Raw genomic sequence first — 20647 nt, forward strand, 5'->3', positions numbered from 1 at the left:
GATCAATTAGCATTATTTAACATACTTATATATTTATTATAGGATATTACACTTTTATTATTTTGATTATTCTAACACCTATATATACCCTTATACATTATATTATTTAAATGCACTCAATAATACACTATATTTTTTTTTTCAATTTAATCTCATATTTCTAACAATATTATTATTGAACAAATCACTCCTCTACTTATTTTGTAACCATACATTCCGTTTCTCGGGTCCATAGTAAGTTAATAACCATGCATTTTAATTCATATATTTAATCATCAAATATTTAGCAAGCACGCACTTTACAATTATATTATTCTTAGAAAATTCCTTTGGTAAATAATAAGATTAAATTAGACAAAAAATAAATATTATAATTAAATTTTTGAGAAAAACATTATTATACATAATGTCTTTTTTTTTTTTCATTATAAAAAATAACCTTGACTTTTTTTATTAAAAAACATTCTTATTCGTCCGCCACCAATTAATTTTTGGTTTTCCGGGTGGGACCGTGGGAGTACCGTGGAGAAAAAAAAAAAAAAACAGAGTAGTGCTAAATGGGTCTTGAACAAGCTATGGTTATGTGCAGCCACGCATCAAACTTTCGTTTTATTAATGCATATCATTTGATAGATATGGTTGATACAGCAAAATCGGTAATTGCTTGTAGCATCTGGTTGGATAACCTAAATGATCTTAATTAAGCAAACAGCTTTAGGTAAATTAAAAGAGCATTCTGTTTTTTGCCAATTATATACATGAGATAGATAACTAAAATGTTGCATCGATTAATTAATTAATGAAAGCCTCCTCCGGTGATTGCAGCCTTGACGTCCGGCGGCGGAGAGGGCAGTAAGATTATGGACAGTATGCCACTGATTGCAGCCGCTACGGAACCAACCACGAAAGATGGCAGGTTACTGCCACCAAACAATTTGTCCCATGGTCCACTAACAGCAGACATCAACATCTGTATACATATAAGTATACATGTGCATGTGATTAATTAATCAATTATTCACACACATGAAATGAATCATTAATTAGAAAGGAAGAGAAAAAACATATGAATTGAAATTTGATCCTGACCTGTGGTATGACAACTGCAAGATTGAGAACTGCCAGGGATAGACCTGAATATTTAATACAAAAATAAACAAAAAAGTTATGCATTTTAGGATGAGACCATGATCGTTATTAATAGTAGAGGAATGCTAGAGGGCCAGCAACTTTTGGGATTTATAGTCATCAAATAGTCATCAATGAGGCTTTTAATGGTGTGAGATTAATGTGAGATTTCATCCAATGACTCACTCTTCTTTGATAGTTACATGCTGGCCAGAATTTGATAAAACTGCTGCCCCTAGACTTTTCCTTAGTAAATCCCAAATCCCAAATCAATAGTAATTAAAAATTTTCAAATTCAATGATTTAAGTGGTTATGATTATCAAACCTTGTCCTGCTCCTGCGTTGGTGGAGAATATAGATGCCAGAGCAAAGGGTATGCAGTAAGTGATCTGAACACGACCATATAATGAGAGTTAGGTTATTACTACCAAATCTTGCACATGAATCAAGTTCTCAAGAATAGATATTTAACTTGCTAGCATTTCAGTGGTAAACTTAGTCCTTGTACTTTAACCCTTTTTTTAGTTGGAAATAACATAAATTGGTAAATAATGAAGGAATTATAGGAAATAAGATGTAGGAATTAAAAAATTAAAGGAGGACGTAAAAAAAAAAAAGTTATTTCAACAACTTACGAAATGGTTAATCAATAATACTATGTTAAAATATTATAAAAATATGGTCAAACATAAACAACTTTCTAAATTTGTCAATAGTCTATACCTATATTTATGATACTAGAAAAATTTTGGTGCACAATTTTTTAAAAAAAAAAATATTCATTATATATTTATATAAAAAATATATTTTGCAATATTTAACACTTAAAACTCATTATTTTTTAGTTTGAACATATCGGCAATGTTAGGAAAACAGAAAAAAATTCAGAACTAATCTTATTTAACATTCATTAATTGTTGTAATAATGAATAAATAATAAATAAAATAAATTCAGACTATTTTTAACTAATTTTATTTACCAAATATTTAAGAATGAATAGTCATTCGGGCCAATAATTTTTTTTGAAGGACTACGAGGCTACTGATTTATAAAAAATACCCTTTTCGACTTTTGATATTTAACTTTTTGAGACTGGTTAGTCTCTTTGTCAATAATCTCTCTTCAGAATATGCTTATGTGATAGTTAATCATTAATATAACTTTCATTTAATTTTTATAAGCAAAAATAATTTTAAAATGACTAATATTTCTTAGTTTTACACAATAAATTTAGCTAATATATTTTAAAAAAATAATTAAAAAAATTAAACGGTCTTGACAATTATTCTTAAAAGATAGTGAGATTTCTAACAAAAAAATTTGTCAATTTTAGTTAGTTTTTAATAGATAAATTAACAGTTTAACATGTCATGTAGGTTTATTCGAAAAAATATTCACAAAAAGACTACTCAATCTCATAAAAATAAAAATTAAGGACTAAAAAAATATTTTTTTTTGTTAAGGACTTTATATATTATCTTTTGAAGTAATGATCAGAGATCATTTAGAGTTTTTTTTCAATATTTAAATACTCACTTTTTTTAATAACTAACATCATATTTACTACTATATTTATTGCACATATTTAATTAATCAATTATATTAACAACTACCAATATAAAATATATTTTAAAATATAAAATATATATTAATAATAAATTAAATTATATATTTTTTTAATATTTATTTAATATTTTTATTAATCAATACAGTCTATTATATTACAATGAATATTTTTTAATCTTAAGGAGATATTCTTATAATAATATTTTTATATAAAAATAATATTATAAATTATTAAATTATTAAATAATATAATTGGCTAACCAATTTAAAAATTCACAATATGGTGTTTATGAAAATGCCATCATAACCTTATTCCATAAATTTTCTCTCAATTCACATGTTAATATTGTTTCCTTTAAAATGGTTGTTGAAATAGGGCTAATTTTTTTTTATATGGAAGTAGAAGTGATGATATTGTTTAATATTGTAATTTTAAGTGTTTTTTAAAATTGTAAAAAGTGCACAAATCAAACGGTCTGATTTGTGTATTTCTAGAAATCGAACGGTCCAATTATCTCCGATTTCTACTTCTCTAATTAAACGATTTTTTATTTGAGTATAACACCTAACAATCCACATTTTAAAAACACCACTACCACTCCAATATTAAAAATAAAAAGTTCTTGAAATAGCATTTCACGCAAAAAAACAAAATGAAATTAAAAAAATTAGAACGATGGGAAATTTAAGTTTACGTGCCTTCTTTTCATGCATGGCTGGCGCGTGGCGTGCATGACCATGGAAGATGGGAATTGTTACTAATTAAAATTGCAATAACCACTTACAGCAAGAGGAATTCCAAGGACGGCGTAGAGAGTTAAGGCAGCAGCCTTGACGCCACGAGACGGCGGAAGAGGCTCCAGAGATCCGCCAGCACCCACCGCATACCGCCGCAAATGTTTGGCCATCTTGGAGATAGGCACCGTCATGGCCAAACAAACGGCTAGCAAGAAGTTAACAACACCCCATAGCCTCTTCTCGCCACCAAGCCCACGCGCCAACACACCAATCCCCAAGGACGCGCCACCAGACACAATAGAATTCACCATCATCCCGGTGGCACCCTCGCGGACCCCAGTATCATACACACTCTGCTCCTTATCCTTCCCTCCGTACACCTCAACCCCCATCCAGTCAGTGTTGTACTCAAAAAACGGAAACCACGCAATCCAATTGAAACACGTCACCAATAAAAGGATCCGCATCGGCCTCTTAAGCCCCTGCAATGCACCCAATAATTCTCTCATCCCGCCTTTTTCACTTTTCCCAATGGAAACCGTTAACGGTTTTTCCTTCACGTACATCAAGTTGACGGTTACAATAACAACCAATAGCAACACGGAGATCATAAAACACGTTTTCACGTCCGCGCACTCGTCGTGGCATGCTTTCGTCGTTGTGAAAGGCAGGATTCTGTAAAGTCCGCCGGAGGACCCGGCGGCGGAGCCCAGAACGTTTCCGACCGCCATGAAGAGCGTGTAGAGTGCGTACGCGGTTTTCGTTTTGCTTTGATTCCCCGCAGCGAGGTCGGCCAGGAGAGCGCGGCACGGTCCTTGGAGCATGTTGTTGGCGAAGTCAATGATCCAGAAGCCGAGGATGACGAGGCCGATGGTGCGCGGACGGATTTTGTGCTCCTCTCCGGTGGCGACTAGTTCGTCGCCGAGGAGGTGGCCGATGTCGGCAGAGAATGCGATTAAGAAGCCTGCGAAGGCGACGGCTAGGGTTCCGGCGGCGATAAACGGGCGGCGGGGGCCGAAGCGGGAGGTGCAGCGGTCGCTGTGGTAGCCGACGAGGGGCTGGACGAGGATGCCGGAGACAGGGCCGCAGAACCAGATGAAGGAGACCCACATGTGTGGAGTTCCGAGTATTTGGACGTAGGGTGAGAGTAGTGTGAGTTGTAGGGCCCAGCCGAACTGTATGCCGGTGGCGATGGTGGCCACCGCCATGATCTTGCGCAGTGGGGCAGGTTGCATGGTGGCGGTTGCCTCCGCTGCCTGCACTTCAGGAGGAGGCTTGGTGGCTGAAGTGGAAGCAGAGACGACAGGCTCCATTTCTTGCAATCTATGTTAAAGAGAGGGAGCAGTGAAGAGTGTGAATGTGTATTTAATGTGTGGTGGTTGGTGGGTTTTATAGTAGTTTGGGGAGTGGTGGTTTTGTGAATGAAAAGTGAAAAACTGCTGCTCTTGCATTGCATTATGGCTAGTTTAATAATTGGCTGTAAGACCCACTTACAGCAATATTCTCGTCAAGTCGATATTCAAAATTCTTTAAATAATTTGATATTTTACTTTTTAATTGTTAATTTTTTATAAAAATAATTACTACGTTATTTTCCACCTTAATAATTAGACATGAGATAAATACACAGATGAAACAAATTATTTATTTTTATTTTATCTTAGGTTCAGAAAATTAAAGTATGAAAAAGTTAGTTCTCTCTTTGTTTATACTTCTTTGGTGATGAAAGGTCGTGGTCCGTAAGCATGATGATGTTGAGGAAGGGAGGTCATTATTCGTTTGGAAATAAATTAAATAGCTGTAGTGTCATTTTCTGCTATATCAATTATTTGTTTGTTTGTTTGTTTTTTCCTTTTCATACTCTAAAGCTTGTTTGTGATGAAATTTGAATACTACAACATTATATCTACCATGCATGTTAATTGGTTCTTAGCCAGGTACATGCATATATACTTCCAACATATGGGTTAAAATACTCCCCCGGAAGACTTTGAAGTAATTTGCATAATCTCTTCATTTTCACTTAAAATTTTTGAATTTGAATTTCACTCCAACTTTAAAAAAAAAAAAACCGAAGTAATTTAAATTGAAAAAGTATAACGGACCAGCAACTTTTTTAAATTCTGGCCAACATGTAACCAGCAAAGAAAGGTGAGTCATTGGATAAAATCTCAGATCAATCTCACACCATTAAAATCATCATTAATAATTATTTAATGGCTACAACTCACAAAAATTGCTGCCCCTAACACTCCTCATTTAAACTAGGATAAAATATTTTCATCTCTACACTAAAATTATTTCGATATTATCCCTTTTTGAAGTTAGAGGTGTTGCGAAATGAAACAGATATTAAGGTTTTTAAACAAAACTGATAATTGAATTAATAAAATTAGAGAATTAATGATTCAATAGAAATTGAATTGAATATAATAAAAAACTATATTTATATATAAAAATATATATTTTTAAAAAAGATTAATTATTTTATAATTTATTATTTTAAATTAATTAACTGCTAAAAATTTTCATTAATTTACATGATTAATTAATTTGTTTACTAATTTTTTAAATTTTTTATTGGTTCGCTATCAAATAATTTTTATCTTAAATTAAATTGATCTGGTGATATATTTTCAATTAACCTAATTAAACCAGTCAATTCGGACCGGTACTCATCAGGATTCAGGACCATGTTAGATCGATATAGTTTTACGGGACATGTAACATCAGAAAATTCCATTTGAATGTTATTAACGTATGAAACTGTCCTAGTATCTCGGTTGAATGATATGTATTCTGCGTTTGATGTTTACAATGCAATGAATAAAGCAGAAGCATATATATATATATACAGATCCACTGAATACTGATAGATATTCTTGGAGAAAAATTATCATAATCTATCTATCTATCTAATTTTGTTATATAAAAATTAATCTATTTTTATTATATAAAAATTAATATTAATTTTTTATACATTAAATTTAAGTTATATTTTTTTAATAATATCTCATCATCAATTTTAATTATTTAATAAAATTTAAAAATTAATCAATCAATTTTTAGTAAAATATTTTTAAAAAAATAAAGTTAAAATCATAACTCTCATAATAAATTAATTTATTACATATTATTATTTAATAAAAATATAAAATATTAATTACATAGAATAAATATCTGCATTAAAAGTATCATAATAACATTATCATAACAAATTTTAAGTTATAAACTATTCAAATTTCATACTATTTAAAATATATTTACTTTTTTCATTATTTTCTAATACTTTGCATATAATTTTATTTTAAAATTCTTATAATTATACTTATTTCAATATGCTATTTAAATCAAAGAATCAAATTTAATTATTTTTAACATTATTTTAAATTTATATCACTTGAGGTATTGTCTGGCAGAGTGAACTAAAAAATATTAACATATATATATATAGATCCACACAAAAAAAATTCTAAAAATTTACATTCTTATTATTATAGATATCATTGAAAAATAATACACTAGAAGAAAAAGAATAAGTAATTGTAAAAAAAAATCATAAAAAATAGAAAAAATGAAGATTTTGTGCTACAACATAAAAAATCATTAATATGTTATAGATATTTAATATGTTATAGATATTTCACATAATAAATATTCTAAAAAATTTTATTTTTACTATAATAAATGTCTTTAAAAAATGTATGTACTATGAGAAGAAGAATAAGTAGATGTCAAAGAAAAACCACAAAAAATACAAAAAATAAAGTTTTTGTGCTACAATATAAAAAATTATTATAGATTCAAATTATGAAAAATTCTATCAAATTATATCTATCATAAAAAATTCTACCAAATTATAAATTACTAATTCAATAATTATTCTAGATTAAAAATTAAATTAAAGATTTTAGATCAAAGTGCTACAATAATTTTTGTGCTATTTGATAGAGAAGCAAAAAAAATTATTGAACATTATCTCAAAACTAATTACACTCCAAGACAGCAATGATACTAAAGTGCCATTCTAATTGAAAAATTTATACAACCTCATATTTATATTTAAGTCAAAATAAATAATTTTAACTAAAACAGTACACTATTACTAAGACATTTATTCTAACAAAAAATAATGAAACTCAATCCCTATTGTAACAAATAAAATAGGTAATACAACAAAAATTTTATTTATTCAAAACATCATTTTTATTGCTCATTTATATTGTTCATTGATTGATTATAGGAACTAATTTCACCAATACTAATATCATCAGACATAGATGACATACAAATTAAGAAATTAAGAAGAAAAAAATTAAACGAATCTAAGATATATCTTTAGATAAAAGAACATATATACATAGAAGGAATAAAAAAGAACAATAGATAAAAAAATATATACAAATCAACAATTTAAAAACATCATGTCTCTACGAGAATATATGATAGGAAGAAAAAAAAAATAATTCCAACAACAACTAAAAAAAAAAGAAAATAAACACCATATAAAAAGATTAAGTCCGTCAATTATAACAAATAAAAATATAGGTTTGTACAATTTCAATATAAAAAAATTTTTGTATTATAAAATATTTTAAATAAAAAACACATTAAATTTAATATTAGTTTGTATACATTTTAATTAATTTTCAAATAATATAATATTTATTAAAATATACTATATACTATTATTAATTTATCATTTGGTTTATTGTGTAGATCTCACTCTAGTTACTTATAAAAAATGAAGTAAAAAACGAGAAATAATGAAGAGGGATAGAAACAACAATAGTATATATTGATGCATGAAGAAACAAATTGGAATAACGTGTTTGCAAAGAGGCTAGCATGCCTTATACATTTCAGGAAAATAGAGTAATTAAATAAAATTGTTGGAAGGATCTAAGATCTCCATCAAGTTAACGAACGAATCAACGGAAGAATTGACATTTGGTATCCAGTTCTCAGCTGTGGGCGCAGCACATTGTTCTTGTTAAGAGCTAGTAACTAGTAATGTACAAATACCTTGCAAATGAAGAAATTTGAATATAGCAAATACACTAAGTGAGTGATTGACTGATGAGCTATCCCTTGCTGTGATTCTTCCTTAAATTGTCGTCAAGTGATCAAGTGAACATGCATGACACTTTCTCCAATGAAATTTAGACACACAGTGGTTGGAATTTGTATGTAAGAAGAGTATATCCCCTCAATTTTTTTCCTTTATTTGTTGGGTACATCATACAGGATAATGGAGAGATTGAACATGATGTAAATTATAGGATCCAAACAGGGTGGTCAAAATGGCAGAGTGCATCTGGTTTTATATGCGATAAAAAAGTGCCTTTAAAACTTAAAGGTAAATTCTATCGCACACTATAAAACCGGCTATGCTTTATGGTACGGAGTGTTGGGCGGCTAAAGGGGAGCACGAACATAAGCTGAGTGTGGCAGAGATGAAAATGTTGAGATGGATGAGTGGTCATACGTGATTGAATAAAATAAAGAATGAAGATATAAGGGAAAGAGTTGGAGTAGCACCCATTGTGGAAAAGATGGTTGAATCGCGTCTTAGGTGGTTTGGACATGTGAGAAGAAGACCGATAGAACATCCAGTCAGGAGGGTGGATGAGATGGAAGATGGACAAGGGGCGAAAGGTAGAGGAAGACCTAAGAAGACCATCCATGAGGTGGTCAAACGAGATCTACATGTAAATGGTCTCTCTGTAGACATGACAGAACACAATGGCGTCGACCCCATTTAGTGGGACAAAGCTTTGTTGTTGTTGTTGTTGGATAAGGTATGATCTTTTAATATTTAATATATTCTGTCACATTTTTTTTTGTCCTACTTAAAGAGAATAAGGTAAGAAATTATATTTTATCAAATAATTAAGAAAAAAAAATTGAAAAGATTCGTTCCTGTATGTAGGTAGGTTTTAGTCTATTTTACAAGGCATAATAGTTTCATATATTGTGACAATAGGTTCTTTTGTCAATTTCCCCCACAAAATACTACTGATAATTCATTCTAGAGACGATGTATATATTATGGTAAAAAAAAAAGAAGAGTTCTCTTTGATAAATAATTAAAGACATATCTAGTAAAATGTATTAATTTTTTTATTAATTTTTTAAGATAGATTATACATTCTTTATTCTTTTCACCCAAAAACCTCTTCATTATAAATTCTGACAAACCTTGCTTCTTAAGAAAGGAAGGAACAAATCAGCATAGCATACACATTCTGTTCCATCAGATATAAATCAAGGAATATTGTTATCCGTTACACATTTGTAGTTTGCAAGTACAAAGTCTAGAAGAATTTATTTGAACTAAATAGCAAACCTTCAACTAATTAAGGGGGGTGTGTGGGAATGAAGGAAATAATAACCCTTTCCTTCTCTTCCTTTTCCTTCAAAATTAACTCACAAAGATACCCTTATGCCGTGTGGTTTATAAGTGCAAGATGAATATGAAGAGAAAACATTGATTTATAATTATTATATGATCATGAAATCTGTACATATACATTTGATTAAGAAAAAAACTTTGACCCCCTCCCCCCTTGTTCCGATCCCATAATCATACACAGCAATCTCAAGAAAGAACATGCCTTGCATCACAATCCCACTCTTGAAATCAACAGAGGCAGCCCCCAACTTTGAACAAGCAATTATAATATTGAAGATCTTAAATTCATTCCAACATTCCCACTACCTCACTTTCTAGGATCAAAGATTTTGCCATGCAACTATGAACTCCTAATTGTATCCAACCTATCAATGACATCCAAGGCCTTCATTCTATCAATGTCAAAGTCAATAAAAGGAATTGAAGGTAGCCTCCTTGTTGAAGTAGAAGAGAATATGTCATTCTTACTACTACTTTCACTTATTGGAGAATGACTACTACTCTTGCTCAGCCTATGGTGCTTGCTCAACCTAGTCTTGGCTATGCCGAATTCCTGACTCTTGCTGATTCCTGGTGTCAGTTTTCTCTTGCCGACGTCTCTAAGCATTTGCTGATCTTCTACTGTTAATATGGGAGAATTGGAGCAGGCTTTCTGTGTAAATAATTGTCCTGTGTTTTGCGTTGGAGAACGAATCGGAGACTTGACTGGAGACCTAACTCCGTTACCAGCTCTGACTTGGCTGACAAGATGATGGAGCCAGACAACAAGTTCAAGAATGTAAGCTTCTGCTTTGTCCTTATCGGCATGGTGTAGTGTCTCGATTCTTAATAAGTCCGTCTGACCCGCAGGTTTACGGTTGACCTCAGACCTAGACAAATTTGATAAGTAAAGAGTTCAGAAACATAATCATGGAGAAAATAAGTCAAAGATTTCTATGCTCACCCTGTATTTGCCCATTCTCCAACCCATCCAAAGCCATGATGAGCTCTGTATAAATCCAATTGAAAGGGGCAATTAGAAACACTAGAAGAGAGTGTAAAAAAGATAATGGTAAATATGGTTAAAGCAAATCTAATATCAAATTGTTAACAATCAAAGAAAACTGAATAGTTCATTTTGAGTAGAATAACATCATAAAGCTAAGCAACTGTATTGTGTTTGCATATTTAAGAATTGTGTTTGCATATTTAAGAATTACTGAGTAAGGCTGGCAAATTTACTTTGTTGTATTGGTAGCAATAGGCACAAGCCACTGCAAAGTTTTCTCCATTTCAGCTTTGATTTGTGGGACTGTAAGCTGCAAGAATGTTTCCTTCATGTCAAATATGGACTTAAAAGTTAAAAATTTGGTCATAATAGACAGGAAATAGAGAACACAATAGGACAAGCACCTCTTCCTTGAGTTGAAATGACTGTAGTCTTGATCGCAATGCCGATTTTACATTAGGTGGTAGCCCTTGATATAAGGCATCCCTTGTATTGGGAGGCACGGAACTCGAACGAGACACCTGAGAAAATTGAAATGTCAGCACAGGTCACAAACATCTTGCAATTATCTTAAGAGACAGCTGTGCTGCTATTGTGAACATGGGTGGCTCTAACAACTGCGAGTAGAATTATTCTTTGAAAATAAACATAGAATTATATTAATCACTGTTACTATTTTACTATTATAAAGATGTTTTCACCTTTCCTAATTGAAACCATTATGCAATAACGAATTTGCTATTCAATAAAATAGATATAAATGCTTCCATTTCCCTGCTTCTCTTTCCCCTTCTCAAGTTTTTGTTACTAAAACAAAGTAAGAAAACACAAGAAACAATAATGGTAAGACCATGTTTCTTAATGTGGGCTAGGATAATTTGAACTTCCAAGACAACTAGAAGTATTATAGACTGCATGATCAAGTAAGACTATGGAACTCACAAGAGTATCAATTTGGGTGATAATATTTGCATAATGCAAAGCAAGACCAGCAGACCCCAACTTCATCGAGTTGCCCGGAGACTCTTCTACTGGCTGATCATTGTCTGCAAGGTCCAAAAGGGCAACAAATATAAAGACATTTATTCAATCTGGCATCTTAACAAAGCAAAAGGTTGATCTTACAGCTTGTCATGAAAGACTAAAGTTGGGACAAGGACAAGAAAAAGTTAAAAATTCTCCCACACCCCATCATCCTTAACCAGGGTACAAAAAATAAATGCATAATTATAAATAAGCTAATCGTAATCAATTATTTGCAGTTCTTGAAAGCATACCAGCACTGCCAAATGCTTCGTGTATCTCCAAATGTAGAAAATGCACAATGTCTACAAGCTTTTCCATTACCTGAAGATACCACAATAAGATTTTATATTTCTACAAAAATAAAACATACTCAATATAAAGTGGTTGAAAAGACTATGGATGATTTTTTTTTAATAGAACATGACAATTATCATAATAGAAATAAGTAAACCACACAACGGGAAGCACCAAGACAAATGAAACTACCAAACAAAATAATACGAAAAGAAGACAGCATAATTCAAAGAATGCAGGACAGTGCAAAACAAATAAATCGTCAATCTCTATTTTAGACTTTAAGCTTCCATCACAATTGAACATAAGAAGCAGGAAATACTAGTTTTCTTACCTCTTCCAAAATCCTGGACCACAGTGATTTTTTCTTCAAATTTCTCACATGCTTCTTTTGACTCTTCAATTCTGCTCTTAAAATTGCAAGGCTGTCTCCTACACATGTGATAAATATTGATAACCTAAAAATAAGAATACTCTCGTAATAGTAACAAATACAACATAGTTATAACATGATTTCTTAAACTGAGAATACTTACTTCATCAGATATTCGGACATCTAGACACATTTATTTAAAGCAGTACAAATTTTCTGTTCACTACAACAAAATGGTTTATGGGGAATAGAAGGAAAACATTTCCTGCTAATTAACACTAGATTTTCTATCCCTATTTTAATGAAAGATCTTTCAGGCTCTTAATGAACAACATTGGTTTGGTAATTGAAGAGAGCAAGGAGTAGAAAACTTAAAACTGGTGTGAGGTTGTGGTGGAGGTTCTCTAGCAAAATCAATAAGTGCAAACTGCTCACATTCTGCAGAATTCATTTTATCATCACTACATTTCTGGAAGAAATGGATTTTGTGACTGAATTTTCAGAGTTCCTCTTTTTCATCAAAGGAATCTGCAGTTATTTTTGTGAGATCAACACATTGTTTTGTGAAGGAAAATTTGAGCACTTACTTACATTTTATTATAGACAAATATTTGGAAGTTTCATATGTGCTTGTAAACAAGAGCTCCAATAGTTCAAAGCAGGATTTTATGTGGGGGTGCTATAGAATTTTTGTAATAGTATTTTGTTTAAAAATAATTTGGTACAGGAAATTCACCTATAGGATGTGTTTCCTTTCCATTCAAAACATGCCATAAATAACAAGGTTCTATACAGAATAACTATTTTTAATACATGATACAAGAACATAGGACCTAATGACTAATGCTTGCATTTACCTCTTTGTGTGGTATTTGAATTGTCCTCTTCTTGAAGCTTGCGCCGGTAATCTTGATCAAATCTGTCCAAGGCATTTGATTCATGATATAACTCCTGCATCCAAAATAACGATATTGGTTTAGCCTTAGAAAGTAGAAACAATCATTTTGCGCAAAGAACTCCCAGCAGATTTTCCAAATGAAGACACATTTTTCTAACAAACATGATGGTTCTATGGAGGGAAAAAAAAACTTCCTCGATACACTTGCCTACAGCTGCTACGGAGTATTAACTCAAACATTAAAGTTGAGAAAGCACGTAAGTGAAAAACAAACTAATGATAAAGCACAAACGAAGGCAAAGCTGGCAAGCCTGTCTACTTCTAGAAATGTTCAAACACAAACAAACAAAAGATATGTCAGTGTTCCAATGTGTTTTCTAAGTTAAAGGTCGAAGATGTGGAATCAACCACTAATGCACTTATCAGGTTAGGTTGCCTACATTACACCCTTTGGGTGCAGCTCTTCTCCGGACCTTGTGTAACATGGGATGCTTGTGCACAGGCTGACCTTTTATCCACAAGGCATCATGATAGAGACTAAAGTAAAAACACCTAAACCTTAAGTGGGTAAACATTTTAGATAAAGAAACACCATTAGACAAACCATAATAATGGGTGTACTCACAGCTGTACATTGAACAAGTGTCATTAGTTGCTGCATCACTATTTCTGCCTCCTCTTTCAATTGCCTTTGTGGTGTAAGCTCTGAACCTAACCTAAACGTCAGAAATTGAAAGCAAACTATAACTAAAACAATGGTAAACATTGCAAAAGTTAAGGTAAGACTAAATAATTTCAGTAAGGATTACATCTCAAAGTAACGATCAAGGTTGTGCCACTGAGGATCTTTGCAACGGTTTCCAAAACGTACAACTTCACCAGAAAAGATTTTCAATTCTTCTCTGCCAAAACATTACAATATAATAGTCACATTTAAGTGTAGATAGCAGCTGAAGAAAGTGAGCTCCAAATCAAAGTTGGAGAGCATCTAAGAGAAGAAACAAACTATTCTTGATAATCTACCTTTTGTCTGTTGCAGCAATTCTTAGGAGTTCATCCATATCTTTGGATATCAAATTTTGCACTCCTTCAGATGGCAGAACAACTTCTTTCAAATGTCTAATGTTCTCTTTTGAAAGAGATTGCATCAGGTTGGCACCCTTAACAATTGTATTTGCGACTTCAAAGGCCAAAATTGAAATTTTATTTCCTTTTGTTGTCATGCCTGATGTAAAACCACTACTGAGATTCAAACTTGTCATACTACTACCTAACGTATCCAAAACTTCTACCGCCTTGCCAAGCCCAGCTGTACCAGCTCTGCCCAAAAGTGAACTCACTTCCGAAACCTGTAACGTAGAAAGAGATAAGGCAAAAGCACAATCTAAAGGGAAGGGCACATATATAATCCATGACATAAAGCAAAACTGATGTAAACACTTCTCTACAAATCAGTTATCTTTAGGCAGAAACTCTATCCTATCGTATTGAATGGTTGTCTCTAATATCATAAACAGAGACTGCTTAATATCTAGAGAACTAACCATATTACATAAATTCAATATTTAAGATCCAAACATGAAAAGCAAAAAGAGGGCAAAGAAAACAAACAAGGAAGATAGAATGTTCCAAAGGCAACAATAATGTTTGGGTATAAGAACCAGGGATTGCAGCCTCCATATCTAATGCAAATCATTTGAGTTAATTCCCATCAAGTATCATAGTTCAAATGCATACAGGTGCCTTAGCATACACTCCATAAACAATTACTAAAATCATGTTCTAATCGACTCCCTTCTGAACCTTGGTTTCTTTCCTTGCTTGATTCCACAGCAAGGCACCCATTTCCATTGGTGTCTATGGAATCATTCAAGCGTCCATGTCATGCCTAGGGGGTTTGTACATTAACAACACCACTTAATAAGATCAATTCAACTAAAGTTGAATCCAGAAATAATAGACATTCTCCTTCTTCAGGGACAGCATTAAAGTTTGCACGTTTTGGTTTTGCTTGATGTTTATACAACATAACCTTTTAGCCAAACACTTGTTCTGGCACTGTGATTATAGTTTGTAAGCTATGAAATACAATATAAACCAATCCAAACACAGAAGAAATAGAGATCAAATATGAGGGCGGTAAGTCAGTGACCTACCTTTGCAGCAGCCTGCTTGGACTTGGCTGATCTGGACTTATGTGATAAAGCTCTAGATAGAGCAGGAATTCCGTCATTGATATCATATGCACCGGACCCATATGATACCTTTTCCATCCCAGAAAAGGAAAATGATTCCCTTTCATGCTTTTCCAACTCATCATCATCAACAAGTGGGGGAACATTTGAATTGCTGCTATCTATACTATTTGCAGGAAGTCCAATAGACTGATAAGTCATTGCAGGCTCATTATTAACATGGCCATTAGCATGTCTCGACGACGAGCCTTCGCTAATAAGAGCATTATTTACAGCTACACCATCCACAGTGGCTTTCCATGACTTTGAGCAAATACCACCCATATGATTTTCAGTTGGTAGAGACTATAGCTTTTACTCTTCTGTACACAATGTCTATACAATAATGCTCTATAACTTAGAACAAGAAAAACCTCACTTCAAAATCTTTCTGAGGAGTTCATATCACAAAGCTGAACTGGACTATATAAGAAGCAACAACTCAAGAAACACGCAGAGCCTTCAATTGACAGGGATGTTATAATCAAGGCGCAAATGTTGATCATACCAATTCTGATCACCTTTACAGGTCCAGTCCATCAACTCTGCTAAGATCACCAAATCTGGATTTTTTTTTTGTCAGACAAAAAAAAAGGAGGTTAAAATTTCACAAATGTTATGCATTTTCATTTGCTTATTATGTTACTTATTTATTTTCTTTTTGAAAAAAAAATGAAAATTTCCGAACAAACCAAAACCCCAATTCAGGATAAACAAAACCAGCAACATCAAGAAGAAAATTAGAGACAACCAATATTTTTTCCCCTTAAAAAAAGGGGGAAAACCCCACATGAACAGAAGTTAGGCTAAACAACACATTAGAGGTTTGGATCGAATATATGGATTTGATGGGGGTAGGGAAGTACCAGCAGCAGAGATCTGGGAGAAGGTGCATGTGTTAATGGCTATGGTGGGTCAAATGGATCGAGAAAGAAGTAAAGTGAAGCACATAAATAGAACAAAGAGAAGAAAAAGGAGGGCACAGTTGAGCTGAGAGAGTGTTATTTATCTCTGTTTTCTCTCAGAGACACGGTGATGCGGTGCCCAGGAACCGCTGCTACACGCAAAAAGCTCAGAACTTCAGAAGATGAAAAATCTCTCTCTCTCTCTCTCTCTCTCTCTTTCGTTTTTTCTAGCTCTTCTTGCTCTTTGTAATTTTTTTCATTTCTTTTTGACTAAAGTAACAAATAAGTCCATGAGAATGTGTATTTTGGATAGAATAGATTTTTAAGATGCATTTGTTTGAGGTAAAAATAGAAAAAAAAAATGAAAGAACTTAGTGTATTTATAATTTGGTTATGGAGTAAAGGGTGGTGTTTTGGATAACAATGGAAGAACTTAGTGTATTTATATTTGGACAGACGTGTCAGATGACTGGTCCAACACGCAGGGGCATGTTAAAGGCACCACGTGGGGGGACGTAGAGGACAAGTGGCGCAGAGTGGTTGGATGAACTACGCAGCACGTGGGGGGTGTGGTGGATCAGCACACAAGGGGCATGCTGCCACGTGGTGACGCGTGATTGGGTGAAGCTTCAAACACGTGGTGGGCGTGGTGAGCACGCGAGGGGGCGTGCTGACACGTGGCAAAGCGTGGTTGGCTGAGGCACATAGCACGTGGGGGCGTGTTGAATGCTCTCTCTATATAAGGTCGAGTTCGATACCACTTTCATTCTGAATGAGATTGTGCTTTGAACATCCTCTGAGTGTGTTGGTAGTATAATGGAGGGTATCGCAAACTTGGCGGTATATCGCAATGGTGAAATAATACGGAATACTCATGAGGGAGTGAGGTTTGTGTACCAGAATCTGTTTTCGTTTGTGAATCCATGCACCATGACGTTTATGGAGTTTCAAAACGGTCTCTGTCAAAGCATGGAGAACAGTATGTTAATGAGAGTGAGAATAATTCTGTAACGGAATCCGGTTGTAGTTTTTGGTGGACTAATACAGTTTGATACCATGCCAATCACTAACGAATCGACTATGTAGAATATGTTTCAAAATCACCGGCAGACTCAGATGCGACAGCCACAGATTGAGCAGTATGTTGAGTTTGAAACCGTAAAGGCAGAAGGGATACAAAATGAATTAGATATAGAGGTTGATAGACATGTAGTGTAGGAAGGAATGAATAGTGACAACGAAGAGAACTTCGAAGCCTCTTATGAAGCTGGCGACGAAGACGAGGATGGTGATGTGGGGGTTGAGATAGCAGCGGAGAATATAGTGGTTCATCCCTCAAACAGTCAACCGATGAATGTGCCGCCTTTTATGCATGAGTTGGATCTCGACGTCATGCATGCACCGAAATTTTCGGAATATGCAAACATAGGTACGTGATGACTGAATAATACGTTTTTGTTAATTTAAACTTTGGATTGATTAATGAACGATGATTTCTGCTTTCGGTAGGCGTTGCTAATCCTGAGGACGGAGAGTTCCGAATTGAAATGAAATACAGTTCTAGAAAGTCGTCGCAGCTATTAGAAGTTACACTATCTTTAGAAGAGTTGACTACAATGTGTATGAGTTTAAGCCACAGACATTCTATGCAAAATGCAAGATGCATGGGCGTGGGTGCGACTGGCTTATCCGAGTCAGTTTGGGGTGTGTTTGAGAAACCCATTGGAAGGGAAGAAGCACGTTTAAATTCTTGAAAGTTTCAACTTTTGGTTTGGCAAATTTTTTTTCTCTTGAACGCAAAAGTGATTTTGCTGCAAAAACCACGTTTACAAGAAGCAACTATTTTTAACTTCTGCGTTTTCTTGACGGCTTTTGGCCATAGATACTAACCATTTATTTACCTTTTTACCAACTTTATCCTTTATATATGTTATTGTATTATTTATAAAATTCTTGTTATTTCTATTTATATGAGCTCTATTTTTTTTATTATTTATTATTTTTATTTTTTTTCAACTGTTTGTTTGACATTATACACTTTTATAATTGTGATTTTTGTGTATTATATTTGTTATCATCTTTTTATAATATGATTTATTGAATCTATTAGATAAAGTAAATTAAATAAAAAATTAACTGTAAATAATAATAATAATAGTAAACAATTATAACATACTAAAAGAGAGTACTAAAAATACTAAAAATATATTATATAAAAAGATCATCAAGAACTTTTAGATTTGTTTCAATCACTATAGAGTAAATATTTATTTATTTTTATTATTTTCAATACTCTCTTTTATAATTGTAATTTTCGTATACTATGTTTTAGTGTAATTTTTATAATATAGATTATGATTCAATTAAAAAAGATAAATTAAATAAAAATCAATCATAGATAATAATAAAATTATAAACGTTGGATTCCAAATTAATATTAAGAATAAGATTATTAAGAATACTAGAATAAGAGTACCATGTAAAAAAATACTAAAGTAACATTTAATATTTAAAAAATGTAACATATTTGATTAAATATTTTTTTATCTAAAATTTATATTTTTTATTTTTATTTAAAAATATATTTTATCTATTTTTATATATTATTTTTATTTTAGTAAGTAAATATTAATTTTATTATAAAATTAACTAATAAGATCTATTTAAATATCTAAATTAAAATAATAGGATAATATAAAAAAAATTTTAAGTTGACGTTTATTTTAGTAATTTTTTATCTAAGAGTGATTTTGAATGGTATAAGCCAAACAACATTTATTTTACTATAATCCATTTTGATACAAAAATTACCAAACATAAATCACTTTAACACAAACTTACTTTTGATCAAAATTAAGTTTGCAAAATCAATTTTATGCAAACTTTTATTTGCAAACTGTAATCCAAACACACACTTGATATGAAAAAAAAGTTGTTGAAAAATACGTATTCAACATTTATAATCCTTGAATTAAAAATTTTTTTTTTAAAGATCTATTTTGATCTAAGTACAAATCTTCATAGACTTAAATTTAATTATCATTTTTTTTGTCTTTTAGCAATGGTCAAAACACTCTACTCATTTAAAGTTTTGACTTTTGACTGTGGTGATGAAAATTACTATATTTCAAAATATATAAGAAAAAATGTATATATAACAATTAATTTAATAACTAATTTCCAATATACATCATTTATAATTTAATGGAAGAATACTAGTTAAATTTTTCAATGATAATAAAAGAGAGTTTCAACTTTCAACGCATTTAAAATGATAGAAGCTTAACAAAATATATTCTTTCTATATTAACCAGCTAAATCTCGATTATTGGTTGTAAATATTCAATTATTTTGTATAAAATGAAAAGCTGTGTCTAATAACATAACCTAAAGAAAATTTACAGAGACAGTCACTTGTGATTAGTTGCAATTATTTAATGCAGACGATACATTAAAGTTCAAAGGTACATTACATGATCAAGATCAACCGAGGAAGATGGTCATAACCGAGACAAAGAGCTGCTACGGTCAACACCTCCACTGGATCTTGTGAAGGTGGTCCACATCGGCGGCGATAACAATTCGATAAAAACAGCCAACTTAACTGGCACACACTCCCTCTTCCTCAAGTTACACTCAACTCTTGTTGTTTTCTACATTTTCAGTTTTTTTTTTTTTTTACAAAATTTTGAAAAAAAAAACTACAATAATTAATAGAATTTAATTTTAATGCGTCTGTATAAAGTAATTTTACAAATGTATTTAATTATGTAACGATATATCAGTAAAAATAATTATATTTTACATTGTCTGTATGAATCCAAGAAAACAAATGTGATTACACAACAATATAAATACATCAAAATTAAACTCTAATTAATAGTTTCTTAAAACATAAAACCAATTCTCTATTTTTAATGAAAATTCATGGCACGCAGATTTGAAAATATGGTCGAGGCACCAAGCAAGTTTTATCGTAAGCTAACACGCTATGCTTTCTTATGCTCAAGTCTGAACACTTTAATTGCTATTGCAAACAAAGTACAGGAAAACTTTGATCCAGTGTTTTCACTCATAACT

General features: G+C 32.1%; 2 protein-coding genes across 4 annotated transcripts; both read right to left on the reverse strand.

The window, feature by feature from the left end:
- Positions 1–579: 579 nt before the first annotated feature.
- On the reverse strand, positions 580–4835 carry LOC107616666 (sucrose transport protein SUC2-like). Of its 2 annotated transcripts, none has more exons than XM_016318619.3 (4): positions 3482–4831; positions 1455–1518; positions 1090–1133; positions 580–970 (listed from the first exon to the last, which is right to left on the reverse strand). In XM_016318619.3, exons 1-4 carry the CDS (start codon positions 4745–4747, stop codon positions 797–799), a joined length of 1548 nt encoding a protein of 515 aa, XP_016174105.1. In that variant the 5' UTR covers positions 4748–4831; the 3' UTR covers positions 580–796. The 2 variants fall into 2 exon arrangements, 1 of the variants encoding a protein (XP_016174105.1); XR_002353579.2 differs by having other exon boundaries at positions 956–970; positions 3396–4835.
- A 5076-nt stretch (positions 4836–9911) lies between these two features.
- On the reverse strand, positions 9912–16982 carry LOC107618181 (Ikzf5 (DUF668)). Of its 2 annotated transcripts, none has more exons than XM_016320172.3 (13): positions 16529–16982; positions 15585–16225; positions 14452–14777; positions 14238–14330; positions 14054–14144; positions 13388–13481; positions 12492–12589; positions 12115–12184; positions 11780–11883; positions 11242–11358; positions 11071–11147; positions 10793–10837; positions 9912–10718 (listed from the first exon to the last, which is right to left on the reverse strand). In XM_016320172.3, exons 2-13 carry the CDS (start codon positions 15945–15947, stop codon positions 10190–10192), a joined length of 2007 nt encoding a protein of 668 aa, XP_016175658.1. In that variant the 5' UTR covers positions 15948–16225; positions 16529–16982; the 3' UTR covers positions 9912–10189. The 2 variants fall into 2 exon arrangements, with proteins under 2 accessions (XP_016175658.1, XP_016175657.1); XM_016320171.3 differs by having other exon boundaries at positions 11071–11162.
- Positions 16983–20647: the final 3665 nt, after the last annotated feature.

Source organism: Arachis ipaensis, chromosome B9 (genome assembly GCF_059453495.1).
Source record: "Arachis ipaensis isolate K30076 ecotype BB chromosome B9, ASM5945349v1, whole genome shotgun sequence".
In the NCBI taxonomy this organism is placed as follows: Eukaryota; Viridiplantae; Streptophyta; class Magnoliopsida; order Fabales; family Fabaceae; genus Arachis; species Arachis ipaensis.